Raw genomic sequence first — 16,654 nt, forward strand, 5'->3', positions numbered from 1 at the left:
TGGATCATTCACGTTTCCATCTACTCTACTAAAGTCATGCGTGGGTCAAACCTCTTAACTCCTCTGCTCTTCTCTGTAAACAACCAGCATGAGAGCTTTCCAACAGTGATAAGTACTCGTCACAGTGTTCATGCTCCTACACATTTTAAAACTCACCTCCCCATGTCTTCTTATATCTTGTTTCTTTTTTTTTTTTTTAAGGGCACCATTCTTATGCTTTGTTTCTGAGTACAAAATTCAACTATCTATCCTTGGCCTAACATCTGTCTCTGAATTATTTCCGATTCGATGTTAAAACTCAAATTTTTCAAATTCAAGAAAGAGTATTCTAACAGTCGATGAAATAGCCTTTTAAGAAAGGAGTGCCGGAAACTGCTGCTCTTACTGAGAATCACAACCAAACTCTGCAGCTCTCTGCCGGTTTAGTTGTTTTGAGCTCATTAGTTTAAGTTGGCAGACAAGTTCACAAAGGCCGACCATATTCTCACATCAGAAGAACTCTGCTGTGGATGTTTAAAGGTGCAATTTACTGGATTCGGAGCATTACTGTAGCGGGTAACTATCTGCTATTTAAAGATGCCGTGGAGCAATGTCTACCTGAGCAGAGTGCGAAGTCGCTCTTGTAAGCCGAGCTACGGCATCTGACGGATTTGCCGTGGAAGCAGCCGCCCTGTTAGCTCTGTCAGCACGTTTTGCGCACAACCATTAGCTGCGAGACATCGGTTGAGAGCAGTTAAGAGGCAATAAAAAAAAATTAAAAAAATGCTCCCAATCTCACATGTAAGCACCTTTGTCCTTTGTGCACCTTTGCAGTTTTTCCTGCTATATTTTGGGGTCTGATATCAATTCATAAACTGCCCCCCCCCCCCCATGCTCTTCATTTCTGTCCAACAAGCTGCCAGCTTGTGGGGATTTCTCTTGATTTCACTTTTGTGACAGATGTATGGCTCCATACTGACTAGTTCTAGAGAGTTTAATCGGAGCTGTACACAGGATGATTTAATCATATGGTAATATGGTAAATGACAAGAGAAAGGTGATGCACCCAAAGGTTGACAGACAATGATATCTGTAGCGCGGGGGGGGGGGGTTGTTTTAATCTGCTAACCCTAGGACAGCTTGTCCTGAAGTGGACTCCAAACAGAGGTAGAACTGTGAGGATTAGCTGGATCTGGATTTTATATTTCAACATAAATCAATTAAACTTTGTGCACTGAATTCCTGGATGAAGCTCCTCTGTAATCTTCTCTTTCGAGCATAAGGAGCTTTCCGTCAACACATTAATTCTGCCCTGTGCCAGGTCCAGCTATGGTGACAGGAGGGAAAGAATATTACTACAGCTTCCCCCCCCCAGCATCTTTATTAAGAAATCAGGGACTGGCTATCCTAGCAGTTCACTCTTTCAAACCTTGTTACATAACCCTTCATATTATACTTCAAATTACAATCACTGTTTGAAGTTCCTGTGAGTCTGCATGGATTCATAACAGCAGTTATCAGCATCTAGCAGCAGTCGTGTGTTCTCTGATAAACTGTCTGCTAGTCAAAGCGCATTGCTTCTAGCATGCGCAGCTCTAAGACTTGAGACATATGAGACCGATGGAATCTCATTTGATGTCCTCCTACAGCACTCGACGTAACCAGACAGCCTCACCGCCAACCCACCGCTATTTCACTTGTTTTTGGACGTGAACCAGAGTTGCACAGTCATTGAAATCTGCTGCTAGCCTCTCTTGGGGAAGCAGGTGTGATTCCAAGAAGATATAAAACAAACACAGTCCATATGGCAAAGTCGTGTCATCACAGGTGGACGTGTGGTAGGTCACTTCTACTCAGTCTGGGAGGGGGGGGGAGGGGGGGGCAGCCTGACCCCTGACCATCTGGGCTAAGTTGTGTGCCCCCCCCCCCCCCTGGGAAGTGCAGTCACAGGTCTGTGTGAGTCCAGCCCTCATCATTACAAGGCAACCTTTTCCCTGCTGGTTGGAGATTAATTTAGCAACTTATAACAGAATGAATGTGCGTTTATTTAAAGTTGTATGTAAATGTGATCTACTTTATAGATTCCACACTACAAACAATAGAAAGAGGTTGCCACCAGGCCACATCACACACGTAGGTGAGGAGTTGAATTTTTTTGAAACGTTTTTTCAGAGAAATCTGCAAAAACGGGTTTATGTAATCTTTTCTTTTGCCATGAGCATACATGTGCTCTTGATCCTTGAGAGGAAGGTGCAGCTGACTCTTACATATTCAGCATAGACAGGTTATATTAGGATATTGCAGGTTTCATTAAGTTTAGTGGTGTTATTCGTATGCTTATAACTTGTGGACGATAAGAAATGTAGTTATAATTTAGTTGTAGGGCAAGTAGGATGAAACATGAGCTTTCACTAGTTTGTCACTGACAACATCTCTCCTGACAACAACCAAGTCAGAGCTAACACGAAGGCCAGACTACCTAAAGCTCATGATCCCCTCACAGTTATGGCGGTTATATAACTAAGACCAACAACGTGGAAATATATGAACTGCTTCCAAAACTAGATTAAGTAAGGTTATTATTGCTTTTGTTATTTTATACTCTGCTATTTACTTTGCATTGCCTCTGAACAGTCAACCCATAAAAACTTGAATCCATTTCAAATGTTTCTGCACAGCTCAGAGGAAAGTCAAACCGGCCGAGAGAAAGAAATGCGTCTTTGAAATACTTCTCGACAAATGGGAAATAGTTGAGTCAGCGTTCAACGGCGGCCAAGAACAAGACAAGTCTGAGTCGAAATAGGCAGAAGTGACAGGCGCGTCCAAAACGTCTGTCACATTTCTAGAGGGACAGCTGAGATGTTTGGGACCATTGAGGGTCTTGGGTCAAGTCTTGACCTGACGACGGCACTAAACTACTTACGTTCCCAGCACTTCTTTGAAGTCGTAATGTTCTTTGATGTCTGATGTCTTCTTTTTCCATCCATTTCCATCCTCTCCGAGAGGCATCCTACAACGCTGATCGGAATCGCCACGCTACAGCTATGGGGGCGAAAAAAGGACAGAATCAAAAAACACGCACAAAAAAAAAAAAAAATGTAGTCGACTCAGAGAATGTACAATTACGTTTTGACCCCACTGCGTGTGTAATCAAGTCAAGATACGTCTCTGATCAGGAGGATTGCGTTAAATCCACCCAATGATTCACCGTTTGGACTTTTAAAGTGTTAAGGACAAAACGATCCTCAACGGAAACATGGTTTCGTAACATGCTGTCGTACGTTTTTGAACCACCCTCTGATGCCGTCTCTATTACCAACATCATTCCAGCGCACAGCGGCGAAATAATAGCTACGATTTGAAATATGACAATCAATGGGCACTCAACTCTTGAACCGTATAAGGTACTTAATTAGGAATATTCAGGCTGCATAATAGATTGTGCTTCAATATCAGTTCAATATCTCCGTTACAGTTCGGCTGACTGAATATTCAACTGAAGTCATTAAGAAACCAGGGATTTCCCTGATTAAGTGCTCATGTTATTGCAGCGAGTTTGATTGAACTCAATGTCAAGAAGACAAGTTAGTCGTTTTTTTTTTTTCGTATATGCATGATGACTGATTATAAGCTGACATGTCAAATCAAAGTAAAAGAAAACACTGAAGCTGTGGACCCGGTCTCTTAATGCAGTCTCTTATGTTTTAGAGACATAAGCCAGGATGAATGTGAGTAAACTTTGATATGCCTGCGCAAAATGTCAAGTATAATAATGAATGAATAAGAACAAAAACATGCATATGAACGACAAAAATAAACCTGCACACTGGAAAGATAATATGATTACCAAAAAAAAAAGCTTCAACCCACAACAACTATACAGCTTGCTTTGCTGACAACCGGCTAAACAACAATGAATAGCAACGAATAACAGAAAGTAGGGCAAACAGTGCAGCAGATACAGTCGCAAGGAAGGGACCGTGCACCGCCGCAAAAACAAACGCATGGTCAGTAGAGATACCAGCTGGGGGACCTGTGCTATATATAACATCTGAAGCTTTAAAACGATAAGGTTGCTCTAAAGAAGAAGAAGACAAATCTACAATTGCGAGAGCCCAGGTGAAATGGAAGCTGCGTTCCACTGAGAAAACATTGGGTAACCTGCTCTGCGTTAGGGCTGCAGGGCGTGAATGGCAAGCAGGGGGTTGAATGGGAATTAAAACGTTCTGCCGGTGCGATCGGTCTGCAATGCTGAAAATGAGTCCCACTTTCGTGTTGGTGATCATGCGAGAGAGGGAGAAGAAGAAAAAAAAAGGCGGTGTGGGTGTGCGAAGCGTAAGCCTGCTGCAGCGCTCAAGGGTATGGCAGTCAGAGGAAGGCAGCATCTTTGGGTTAAATCAGGAGGCTGCAGGCATGCGACACGGAGGCGCACACATACAGCTTTACAAGTTTTACTGCCGACAGAAAAAAAAAAAAAACGCACGATCGATAATAACATTTCGGTGAATATATGACTGTTAAAAAAGAAAAAGAAAAAAGAGACGTACCTAAATTGCGATCTGTGGCTGTGATGTGTTCTCCTTCCCTCTGGGAGCGTTCTGGTTGCTGTGCTTGTGCGCAGCGCTCAGACTTCTCCTGACGTCAAGAAAAAGCAGACGTCTGTGGACGTAGTGCAGCAGAGAGAGAGAAAAAAAAAAAAAAATCACTCACTTGTTCTGTGAACAACGTGATCTGCGCTTCACCTCATGAGAGTCGAGCCCACTGTCTGTCATTTGTGAACAGCGTTTATTTTATTTTCATTTTTTTTTTTTTAACATTCAGAAAGCTTCACGCGGCGCAGTCAATAAACGCTCCCGCTGTGGTGGCAGAAGTGTGCGGACAATTTTAGAGGCTTTGAGAAACAGGCGGAACGTGTCACTGTGGATAATGTAGCCTATGAGCCTATCATCGCACAGCACGGACAGAGCACACACGAGGCCTGTTTGAATGCAAGTCTTTTTATAGGCTACTTAAAAAAAAAATATCAATGTGGTTTAAACAAATAGGCCCAGTGTGCACTCGCAGAGAAGTAAACCTCGGATTTCCCACTAATTCCGAGGCAACGCCCCGCTTCGCTCTCACACAGCGTCAACACCGGCACACTCGCTCCTCAAGACCACCTGGATGTTGACCACCACAGGTCACAGATACAGCAGAGGCCTACTGTTAAGTGGTCAAAAGAACTGCATTTAGCACGAAACAATACAAAAAGGTATATTCACCATCTCTCTTACAGTCATATGAAAAGTTCTAAGGAAGTTTTTTTTTTTTTTTTTTGCTGTGCTCTTTGATTTAGCAACACATTTGCAATGTGTTCCATGTTATTTTGCCAACCTCTGTATAATTGTCCACAAGCTGTTTTCAAACAGGACATTGATGGATAACCTTGAATATGCATCTTGTGTGTTCCTTGTGTTTCTCTGTTATTCTCATGGTGAATGCTGTAAACACAGATCGTTTCTGCAACTCCATCCCCAAAAACCATCTACCTTCATCCCACTCTCCAAGCAGACAAACACACGCAGTGAATACTCTGATTTAGATTCTGATCGATCACCTTAGCAGGTGCATTTATTGACACACGTGTACACAAAAACGTTTAAAAACTAGATTGTGTTGTGTATCCACAACATTGGGTGTATTACTACTCCTGCCCTGAAGGGGCAGCACTGTTTCCTGTGGCGCGTTCCTTCTCTACACACAAACGCAAAACAACCTCGACTTCCGGGCAGCAGAAGTTTTCAAATAACACTAGCTAGCTAGCCGTTACACATTTTTGCTCAGGGAACTACGGCGAACTTTGCTTCGTTTTGGGTAAGTTTTGCTTTCTAAAGTTCAGTTTATATGTTTAATCATCCCATCTTGCATGTGTTTTCTGGTAACGTTAGAATATTTAACTTGGCTGCATTGTTAGAAAAGCGGCAAGCAAGATACGATAACATGCTAACATAGGTTGCTAACAGCCGCTCGTCTCTTTGCTTTGTTTCATACATCCAAGCGGTGCTAACGCTAGCTGGTTGTGTTTGCTCTTGTTTCCGTTTTAGCCTCGATGTGAATAGCGTAATGCACGACTAATGTTCCCTTTAACTGGAATTAATCGCGTGTCAATCGTACTAAAGTCCACAATAACTTTAACCTCTGTTTGCAGCTAGCGGGCTAGCCTGTTGTTAAACAAGCCAGCGATGTCAGCGAGCTCCAAGAGGAGAAGGGCGACTTCCCCCTCCAGCAGCGTCAGTGGAGGCGGTGACCTGGACGATGCCTCCTCTACACCTGGAAGTGGCAGAAAAAGAAGAAGAATCTCAAATGTTCCTCCTGTAGATACAGTAAATTCACTTGGTTTATGCTAATACCACAACTAATATGTTTGAATGTGTGAACACGTTTTTCATTTCCACGACTCGTTCCCTTCAGATTGCTGTATGCCATGAGCTGTTCAATGCTGTCAGGGACCACAAGGACGACCAAGGGAGGCAACTTAGTGAAGTTTTCCAAAGGGTACCAAAGAGAAGGTATTGCAACACAAAAGGCCAGCGTGGAGCGTAACATTACGGCGATTACAGTGGAGCCTGATTACTCTCGTTCTTTTTCAGGAATCAGCCTGATTATTATGAAGCGGTGTCCCAGCCTATTGATATGACAAAAATTCAGTACAAACTGAAGTCAGAAGATTATAATGATGTGGAGCAGCTTACTGCAGATTTCCAGCTCATGTTCAACAATGCCAAATCATTCTACAAGGTAAGTACTCTGGGAGTATATCTGTCACTGTAATATAGTGTAATGGAACACTTTTTAATGTACATGTTTCCTTTCCTGTTCAACAACTCAGAGTGACACTGAGGAGTATCAAGCTGCATGCAAGCTGTGGGGAGTATATTTGCAAACGAGGAACGAGTTTGTGCAACCGGGGGACGGAGACGAGGATGATGAGGATGGTGATGATATGATGGATAATCCAGGAATGTCAACCGAAGATGAGGTCAGTTCCTCTTTAGATGTGTTGTTGAGTTGCCTCGCCTCACTGACTGTCACCTGTGAGTTTAACTGAAGTGTGTAACATCACTAAAAATGCATGTTGGAGGTGTTTTTGCATTGATTAGATTAATGCTTTTCGTGGAAATTCATGTTTGTTGTAACGCGTAACTATTTCCAAAGAACCAATTTATGCAAATCTATCTTTTAGACCTCAACTGGCAATTTGAAGGAATTGTTTGAGCAACTCCTGGAGGCTTTAGTGTCACACGCTGATCCCTCAGGGCGTCATGTCAGCGAACTGTTCCAGAAATTGCCTTCCAAAGTGGTAAGTCCTTAAAGAGTCTTTATAGCCTTGAAATTGTGAATCGTAAATTCTTGACATTTACAGGCCTGTCTGTCTTTCCCAGCATTACCCAGACTACTATGCCATCATAAAGGAGCCGATAGATCTGAGAACGATCGCTCAAAGAATACAGGTAGCGACTGATCGCTTTGTCATGCGTCTTAAAAATCACAGATTTCAGAACTTCACGGTGTTTGTTTTAATAGTCGGCACTAATGCATGTTATTTGCATAGATTGGATACTATAAAAGTGTCAATGCGATGGCCAAGGACGTCGACCTGATGGCCAAAAATGCCAAAACGTACAATGAACCAGGATCTCAGGTTTTTAAGGTAAACTCCTTTTTCTTGATTTTATTTTATTTTTTACAAGATGTAACATCCCAAATATTAACAATTGTTCTCTTTCTTTTATTGTATAGGACGCTAACACCATAAAGAAAATCTTCATCCAGCGGAAGACTGAGCTTGAACACGCTGAACCCACTAAATCTAGTCTTCGCATCAGGTATTAAATGACAATCAAGACATTTCTATTTTGTGTTTTATTTTTGTCTCAAACGCAAACCAGCAATTTATTCTCAGAAAGAAAAACAACGTCTACACGGTTTATGTCTTTCTGTATTTACTGTTACTATTTAGAAATCGCAGGTCCGGCCAGGGGGATCGAGTTTCTGGCGTCAGCGTAGCGCTCCACTATGGTTCGGAGAGTGAGGACGACCCGGTGCTCTCTGGTAAATTATCAGCGCTTCAGGCTCGCAGAGAAATCTACCTTGTGTTTGGAAAAAGTCAAATAATAGTTCACTGTGTAAATGTTCACAGGCTCCGTCTGCTACGACGAGGGAGAGTCAGAGGCTGAGAGTCAGAGTTCTAGCATGGAGATGAGCAACCCGATCTTCCAGCTGTATGAAGCCGTGAGGGGTGCCAGGAACAACCAGGGCCAAGTCTTCTCTGAGCCTTTCCAGCACCTGCCCTCTCGCAGGGAATACCCTGACTACTATCAGCAGATCAAGCAACCCATCGCCCTGCAGCAGATCCGGTAAGGAATGATGACTCGGCGGATATCGTGTTGAGAGGCAGAATCTGACAGATCAGCAAGTCCTTAATAACCGTTCGCTTGTTCTTAAGGGCAAAAATGAAGAACTGCGAGTATGAAAGTGTGGAGCAGATGGATGCTGACCTCATTCTGATGTTTGAGAATGCAAAGCGCTACAACATGCCTAACTCAAGCATTTACAAACGGGCATTTAGGCTTCAGCAGATCTTGCAGGTAAGGACCCTTGCTGTTTTTTTTTGTTTTTTTGCTGACACCAGCATGTGTTTTGTAACTCTAGTGAGGCCAAGAATGAAAGTAATCAGCCGTAATTTGAAACGACAAATGAAGCGTCTTGCAGAAATGAGTGTATTTGTCTTCTGACATGTCCACCTGTCTGTTGGTACAGGCGAAGAAGAGGGAACTTGTGAGGAGGGACGATGAGGACGGAGACAGCATTCTGTCATCTGATACCGGCAGCATCAAGAGGAAAAGGTGAGCGGGGTTTTCTCTCTCCCTTCAGATTTTTAACGATTTGTAGATCCATTGCTATTTCTCTTAAAAAAAAAAAATAAGAATCTGTAGTTTGCTAGCTAACAACAAATACAAATACAGCTTTGTTGCCAGCCAAGCTCATTCATATTCTACTTTTGATTCTTTTTGAAGCCACAAGAAAAACGTGAAAAAGAACAGAATGAAGGCCTTATACGAGGCCGTGACCGAGGCGAGGGAGGCGGGCACCAATCGCCGTCTTTGTGATCTGTTTATGGTCAAGCCGTCCAAGAAGGACTATCCGGACTACTACAAAGTCATCCTCGAGCCGATGGACCTGAAGACCATCGAGCACAACGTCCGCAGTGAGCGCTACGTGACGGAGGACGCTTACATGGACGACATGAAGTTGATGTTCCGAAATGCCCGTCATTACAACGAGGAGGGGTCTCAGGTACACGGCGCATACAGTTTGAAATAGGCAATGTTAATCTTTGCTGTTTTTGCAAAAAACAAGTTTTTCTGATACTCACAATTTTTGGGGGGTGGGGCATCAATGTAGGTGTATAATGATGCTGATATTCTGGAGAAGATACTGAAGGACAAGCGTAAGGAGTTGGGACCTTTTCCTGAAGAAGATGTGGGATCTCCCAAACTGAAACTAAGTAAGTTTGATCATATTAGTATCTTTCCATGTTTTAGCCCATTCAAAATCAGATACTGTACTTGATTCAGTGCTGCTGGTGTTGCTGTTGGCGCAGCTGTTTCTAGGCTTTAATTTCGGATTTTTACAATTCTGTCGAATCTGTATTTCTGTATCCAGGAAAGAGTGGCGTTTCTCCAAAGAAGTCCAAATACCTCACCCCTCTTCAGCAGAGGTTAAACGAGCTCTACGACGCCGTGCGAAACTTCACCGACCGCCGAGGTCGGCGCCTCAGCACAATCTTTCTTCGCCTGCCGTCTCGCGCCGAGTTGCCCGACTACTACGCCACCATCAAGAGACCCATCGACATGGAGCGCCTCCGAAGCCACATGGCGGGCGGTCGCTACCAAGACGTCGAAGCCCTGGTGGAGGATTTCGCCGTCATGTTCAACAACGCCTGCATTTACAATGAGCCCGAGTCTCTGATCTATCGGGACGCTCTGGTGCTGCACCGGGTGCTGCTGGAGACACGCAAGCAGCAGGAGGGAGGCGAGGACTCCGGACCTCCTAATGTGGGACACCTGGTGCGAGAGCTGATCAGGAACCTGTTTGTGTCCGTGCTGGGCCACCAGGACGAAGAGGGCCGGTGCTACAGCGACTCCCTGGCCGAGATCCCCGCCGTGGATCCGGCCGCCCCCGAAAAACCACCGCAAAACTTTGACGTCATCAGGATGAACGTGGACCGAGGCCACTACAGGAGGCTGGATGTCTTCCAGGAACACATGTTCGAAGTGTTGGAGAAGGCAAGGAGGCTCCACAGGTACATCCGCTTATTTTAAAAGTCTTTCTCAGGTTATATATTAAACTGAAATGGTGTTTTTGTTAGATTCCTGTAAAACTGTAAAATACCAGAATGACTACAATCCTTATTACAAAGTTTTTGATTAATACAATTTAACGATAAGCATCCGCTGACAGCCCCACCTATATATTTATATAGGTGGCTATATATTTTAGCAGCGTCTGTACATTGTAATATGCTGACTTGCATATTACTTATGCTTATGCTAACTTCAAGAGCACATTTTCTTTAGTTTTACTGTTGACAAACATAATCTGGATGCTATCATGTGATCTTATGATGTCCAGTTGGTGGATTTGGTCCAAATTTAGAAGTCAACATTTAACGAGATTTTGTTGAACTCGTTAACTGTTCAGGATTAAACGCCGATTTCATTATTTAGCTAAAACAGTGTAATATTCTCTATTAAACAGCTGCACTGTGTTGAAAAGTGATTATGTATTGTCCTTTTTTCTTTCTTTTTTTTTTGCATTTGCAGGACTGACTCTGAGATATTTGAGGATGCGGTGGAGCTACAGCAGTTTTTTATTAAGATCAGGGATGAGCTATGCAAGAACGGAGAGATTCTGCAGTCCACTTCACTCAACTACACGTCCAAACACCTGCACAGCGACGTGGAGCAGGAAAAGAGGGAGAAAATTCCCAAAGAGATCGAGGAGGACAAGCTAAAGACTGAGGAGGAGCAGCACAAAGGTGAGTGTGCATGAACACACGTGGCTTATTAAGCGGGTATTACTAATGTATTAAATTGTTTGTGTGTGTGGTATCAATTTCAAATCATGATGCGTTTCTCATCTGAAGAGGGGGAGAAAGCCGAGGACCTGCCAGGAGAGTCGTGTCAGTCGGAGTCTGAGTCAGAGCGCGTCTACAGCCAGGACTGCAGCTTTGAGAACGTCACCTACCATGTGGGAGACTTCGTCTATGTGGAGCCGTCGGAGCCCAACCTGAAGCCACACATTGTCTGTATCGAACGCCTGTGGGAGGATGAAGCAGGTAACGCACTAAAATCATTCAAAATCATTATCAGTTGGCCACAATTCGGACATCGTTTATGCAAACTCTATCATAGACATAGTCATAAACAGCTAATAGATGTTTTTATTTTCTTAAATTTCATCTTTCTTTGTTCATATATATTAATTTGTGTGTGTGTGTGTGTGTGTGAAGGTGGGAAGTGGCTCTACGGCTGCTGGTTCTACAGGCCAAGTGAAACCTTCCACTTGGCGACACGCAAGTTTCTGGAGAAGGAGGTCTTCAAGAGTGACTACTACAACAAATTGTCCATCAGCAAAGTTCTGGGCAAATGTGTGGTCTTGTTTGTGAAGGTAAGACCTTCTACGGAACTTCTAACACACAGAAAACATTTTTTTTTTTTTTTTTTTTTTTGACTCGAGGATCTGTTCGACTTATCGTGTCTTTTTGTTCCCGGTCTCTGTAGGATTATTTCAAAATGCAACCCGAGGGCTACAGGGCAGAGGACGTCTACGTCTGTGAGTCTCGCTACGCCGGCAGGAACAAGTCGTTCAAGAAGATCAAGATCTGGGCCGTACCCGTGAGCGCTTTGAAGCTCGTCTCCCGGGACGTGCCGCTGCCCGTCGTCCGCGTTGCTTCCATGTTTGCCAAGCCGGACTACGACAAACTGACCGTTTCATATGCAGGCAGCGGAGGCTTTATTGACAAGGTGAGGTGACATCGTGTTTTCTAGGCTTATGACTCATTTGTTGTATTGTTGGATTTTTCTTTATTTCCGACCCAACGATAAAATAGATTAATTTATGTCCTTGACGAGGACCTGATCTGCCTCTGAGCTGCTTATGATTGTGTGTGAGCCCTTCTGATTTTACATTTATGGAAAGTGTGTCATTGTAGAACCAAATAAAAGGACACAACAAAGACAAATTATAGGTACAGATACCGGGGGACACACCAGACTTCAGTATTGAGTTAGCTTTGGCCTGATCCCAAAAGGCCTCCAGAATAAGGACACTACTCCTCTAGTGTGCTTCGGTGTTAAGGAAACAGTATATTGTTGCCAAGCAAGAACGCTGTCAGCTGGTCGACCACAGGGGATTCATTAACTCAGAGCGGTGGCAGAGGAGTTACTTCAAAGGTATAAAAGTCTTATTTGTCTCAATATAAATAACACGCGAAGTCATCTGTGTGTCCGCGTTTAGGAGAGAGAGGATGTCCCCACGGAGATGAGTGGAGCTGATCCCGGCTGTCGGCACTATGAACAACTCCACTACAACAACATGTGGTTTAAAGTGGGAGACTGTGTCTACATCCAGTCACATGGTCTGTCAAAGCCCCGGGTTGCCAGGTGTGTGAAAGTGTTTTTGTTGCCTCTTTAGTGTAAGAAGGCCTCTTATTATTATAGTTATTATTGAGTTATTAACTATTGGTGACGTGGCTCTCTTCACTGGGCTGCAGGATAGAGAAGCTGTGGGTTCAGAATGGAACTCCTTTCTTCTTTGGGCCCATCTTTATTCACCCGGAGGAGACGGAGCACGAGCCCACGAAGATGTTCTACAAGAGAGAAGTGTTCCTGAGCCATCTGGAGGAGACCTTGCCCATTACCTGCGTCACAGGTTCTGCTTTAATAACCTCTGTTCACGCATCACAGTTAATCCACTGAAGGGAAGAGTTAAGATATCTGGCAGCGAGATAACACGTTTTTTTACTCTAACCCTCTGCTCTCCAGGCAAATGCATGGTGTCCTCCTTTAAGGAATACCTGTCGTGCAGATCTACCGAGGTTTCAGAAGAGGACGTGCTGCTGTGCGAGAGCCGCTATATCGACACAGAAAAGCAGATGAAAAAGTTCAAGGGCCTGAAACGCTTCTCGTACTCTTCCAAAGTGGTGGAGGAGGAGATCTACTATTTCAGGTCGGTCAGTCAAGCAGAGCAGCGTTTCGGATTCAAAGCCGTTTTCTCGCCCCAGCCCTTGATTTCCAGTCTGTTTTCTCTCTCGTGCCGGTAATCCCGCGTAGGAAATTGATGGTGCCACAGAAGGAAGCGTCGCCCTTTTTGGACAAGAAGATCAATGAGCTCGAGGTCAAGCTGGCAGACGTAGAGGATGACGATATGGAAGACATGGACGACGACGACGAGGCTCCACAGACGCCGTCTATGCCTCAGATGCAAACCCCTCTTGCAAGCGATACGGACACCATGCCATACACTCCTCAGGTACCCATACGTCTCCAAGAAGCACACAAACTTGTGTCCAAAAGGATTCTAATATCCAATTAAAACAAACTTTTTTTGTTGTTTTTTTCCATGAAGTCCACTCCGAAGGTAAAGGGCTTATCTAAGAAGGAAGGAGCCAAGAGGAAGATCAACATGAGCGGCTACATCTTGTTCAGCAGTGAAATGCGAGCGGTCATCAAAGCTCGACACCCAGACTTCTCCTTCGGGGAGCTGAGTCGACTCGTGGGCACCGAGTGGAGGAACCTTGAGGCCACCAAGAAAGCTGAATATGAAGGTGAGAAGAAGCAGTTTGCGGTGTGTGTGTGTGTGTGTGTGTGTGAGTGTGAGAAAGTGCGCCGATGTGAACGGAAGTCAAGACGGCAATTATTGTCTTTGTTTTTCAGAACGTGCAGCCAAAATAGTGGATCAACAAGAGCGCGACAGACCACCTCAGAAGCAAGCGTCCCCAAGAGCAGGTACCCCCGTAGGGTCACTGATGGGGGTGGTGCCTTCGCCTAGCACTATGGGAATGATAAACCAGACCATGACACCTGTGTCAGGTAACCCCTCTCAGAGGCAGCACGAGTGTTTGACAACAAGGCAGCAGGGAAATGAGGCTGGACTGTTGAAAACCGTAATCCTCTTATATTTCTAACATGTTAAACGTATTTATCTTAAAAACTACTCTTCTTTTGCTGCTTTTTTCATATTTTATTTATATTTATTTTTTACTAGCTTCACATCAGGAAATGCATGACATTGACTGCATGATTTATTTGTAACCATGAATAACTTTTTAAACATTTCCATTTAACTTTAGCTGCTTGTTTCGCCTGCTAACATCCTCAGACCCGTTTTGTATTTTCTGCCCCTTACGCACACTGAACCTTTAGCGTCATCAGGTCCAGTTGTTAATGCAGCAAAAGTCAGCGGCAAGTCTCCTGTGACATTACATGGCTGTCCTGGATAAGAAAGACTTTTTTGTAAGCAAATGAGAAAATTGTAACATCTCGCCAGTCCATTAGAGTTGTACTTGTACATTTGTCACTGTCTAACCACTCCTGAGCAAACATAATTACAAGAGCATGTGTAGCTGAAGGTGCATGTGTGAAAGGGGCCACAGTGTGCAGTAGTAGTGCATGTTATCATAGAGTCAGCCGCATGTCACTTATGCATGAATATGTTGTTGTCCTCTCCTTGCCCTCTTCCTAAAGGCATGATGGGAGCTTACGGCCCACCTTATATGCCCATGCAGGGCCCCCATGAGGGCTTGTTGAGTGTGGCCACAATGCTACCTCACCCTGCAGGGGGGCCCCTCCTGCCTCATCACCATCTCCAGCAAGGTATGCCTGGGTACCCTGGCATGCCTCATCAGGGTAAGGTCCACTGTCCCAGTCACACCCGCTCAGTAGTCCCATCCAGTCGTGTCTCTCCTGCTGGAGGGGTTTACCTGGTCCACAGGCTGCACCGCCTGAGCTACTCACCGAGCAGCCCTGGCGCTCTGCTCTCCAGCAACCTCTCTCAAAGTGAAATAGATACAGGATCCACATATACAGATGTAGTTCATGTGAAAACAAACCACGCTACTGGTATTCAACTGATGTACAAAAAGTAACATTTTCACGAGTCATTGTTAAACGTTTTGGTAGTTCTTAACATAAAGCAACCTCAGGATGAGTTTGAATCAGTTTATTACACACAGAAACTAAATGTTGTCATTTAACAGGTATGATGGGCGCCGGTATGAATGGTATGGCAGGAAGTCCTACGCAAGGAAACTTTATGCAACAGGTGAGCTCCAGTCCCAGTTCGCATACTTGTCTACGTAATATGAAATTCCGTCACGCTGCGTTTTCACTGAAGAACGTGTAAATAAAAAAAAAAAATGAAAGCCATGTTGCTGGTTATGTCAAATTCTTATAATTAGGTATTATTCTTAGGATTTAATATTCCACATGTTGTCCACATGCTAAACAAAAGAAGTATATTTTCATTGTTGTGTTTTAGCCCGGGATGTTCAGCCCAGGACCGCATGCTCCCCCACCGTATCCAGGACAGGGCCCGCCCTCACACCTGCAGCCCACCACTCCCATGTTTGTGGCGCCACCACCAAAGACCCAGAGGGTGCTCCACTCAGAGGCCTACCTCAAGTACATCGAGGGCTTGAATTCAGAGTCTACCACCGTCAGCAAGTGGGACCAAACGCTCAAAGGTGGTGTTCCTTAAGTCCTCTTTTCCCCCACACAATGAATGTTTTAATGATCTTACTACCTAGTTATGTTTTTTTAAGTCAAGACAAGTATGTTGTAAATATCTTTGCTGTTAATGGAACTATGATTACTGTTTACATGTAAATCAGGAACAGTACACAATAGAAGCAGATTTGTTTAAAGATAAATCTGCAAAGTAATGCATTATTTGTTTACTGAGCGTAATCAGCTTTTGTGCCTCTTGACTTTGTGCGCTTAAACAAAAGGATTAACATCATCCTCCTCACACGAATAAGCACCATATTCCTGTTGAATAACTTCTTAAACCCCGTGTTTCCATCCCAGCTCAAAGGCGTGACACTTACATGACCAAAGAGCAGGAGAGCCGGCTGCCGGCACACTGGCTGAAGAGCAAAGGAGCCCACACCACCATGGCGGATGCACTGTGGCGCCTGCGTGACCTGATGCTGAGAGACTCTCTGAACATCTGTCAGGGATACAACCTGTAACTCGTAGGAACAACCACTATAGCCAGCTCACCCACTGCTCTTATCCTCAAGCTATGGAGTTTAGGAAGGATGATAGACAATAGAAGCAATATTTTATAGTGAATCATGATCAATTTTATATTTATTAGCTGACATAATGAGGTTCATAGTTATTTGTGTGTGCATTTCCTTTTCTTTTTTTTTCTTTTTTTTTTTTTTACACCACAGGATTAAGTGTGCTGCAAAACCAGTGTTGTTGTTTTTCTCTTATTGATACTATCAAAATAAAATTCTGAATACTTCTGTTCATTCTGTCTGTGTCCACCGTTTGTCTCCAACAAGCCTGACTTTGTGCGCGTGTGCTGCCCCGGTTGCACTTATGATAACATGGAAAATCGTGCT

General features: G+C 44.1%; 2 protein-coding genes across 4 annotated transcripts in view; one reads left to right on the forward strand and one right to left on the reverse strand.

Annotated features, from left to right (window-relative positions):
* The window catches only part of camk1a (calcium/calmodulin-dependent protein kinase Ia), a 14,383-nt gene extending 9,734 nt beyond the window's left edge, over positions 1-4,649 (reverse strand). The window contains exons 1-2 of the mRNA XM_068712163.1: positions 4,527-4,649; positions 2,903-3,021 (exon numbers count right to left, since the gene is read on the reverse strand). Coding sequence (XP_068568264.1) covers positions 2,903-2,988 — 86 coding nt within the window. The 5' untranslated portion in view covers positions 2,989-3,021; positions 4,527-4,649. The remainder of the gene's footprint in view (positions 1-2,902; positions 3,022-4,526) is intronic.
* Positions 4,650-5,683: 1,034 nt separating this feature from the next.
* Positions 5,684-16,559, forward strand: pbrm1l (polybromo 1, like). 3 transcript variants are annotated; one of them, XM_068712165.1, is made up of 30 exons: positions 5,684-5,832; positions 6,167-6,341; positions 6,430-6,527; positions 6,609-6,756; positions 6,848-6,997; positions 7,202-7,318; positions 7,401-7,469; positions 7,571-7,669; positions 7,759-7,844; positions 7,979-8,070; positions 8,159-8,375; positions 8,465-8,606; positions 8,779-8,864; positions 9,036-9,315; positions 9,424-9,526; positions 9,685-10,324; positions 10,845-11,059; positions 11,168-11,359; positions 11,534-11,691; positions 11,805-12,047; positions 12,541-12,686; positions 12,797-12,954; positions 13,068-13,251; positions 13,356-13,554; positions 13,651-13,849; positions 13,959-14,114; positions 14,769-14,930; positions 15,281-15,345; positions 15,562-15,766; positions 16,110-16,559. In XM_068712165.1, exons 2-30 carry the CDS (start codon positions 6,201-6,203, stop codon positions 16,271-16,273), a joined length of 4,914 nt encoding a protein of 1,637 aa, XP_068568266.1. In that variant the 5' UTR covers positions 5,684-5,832; positions 6,167-6,200; the 3' UTR covers positions 16,274-16,559. The 3 variants fall into 3 exon arrangements, with proteins under 3 accessions (XP_068568266.1, XP_068568267.1, XP_068568268.1); XM_068712166.1 differs by having other exon boundaries at positions 6,167-6,332; XM_068712167.1 differs by having other exon boundaries at positions 5,685-5,832; positions 13,959-14,030.
* The last annotated feature ends 95 nt before the right edge of the window (positions 16,560-16,654 follow it).

The sequence above is a fragment of the Cebidichthys violaceus genome, unplaced genomic scaffold (assembly GCF_023349555.1).
Source record: "Cebidichthys violaceus isolate CVI_PGR_0920_01 unplaced genomic scaffold, fCebVio1.0.p SCAF_17, whole genome shotgun sequence".
NCBI lineage: Eukaryota > Metazoa > Chordata > Actinopteri > Perciformes > Stichaeidae > Cebidichthys > Cebidichthys violaceus.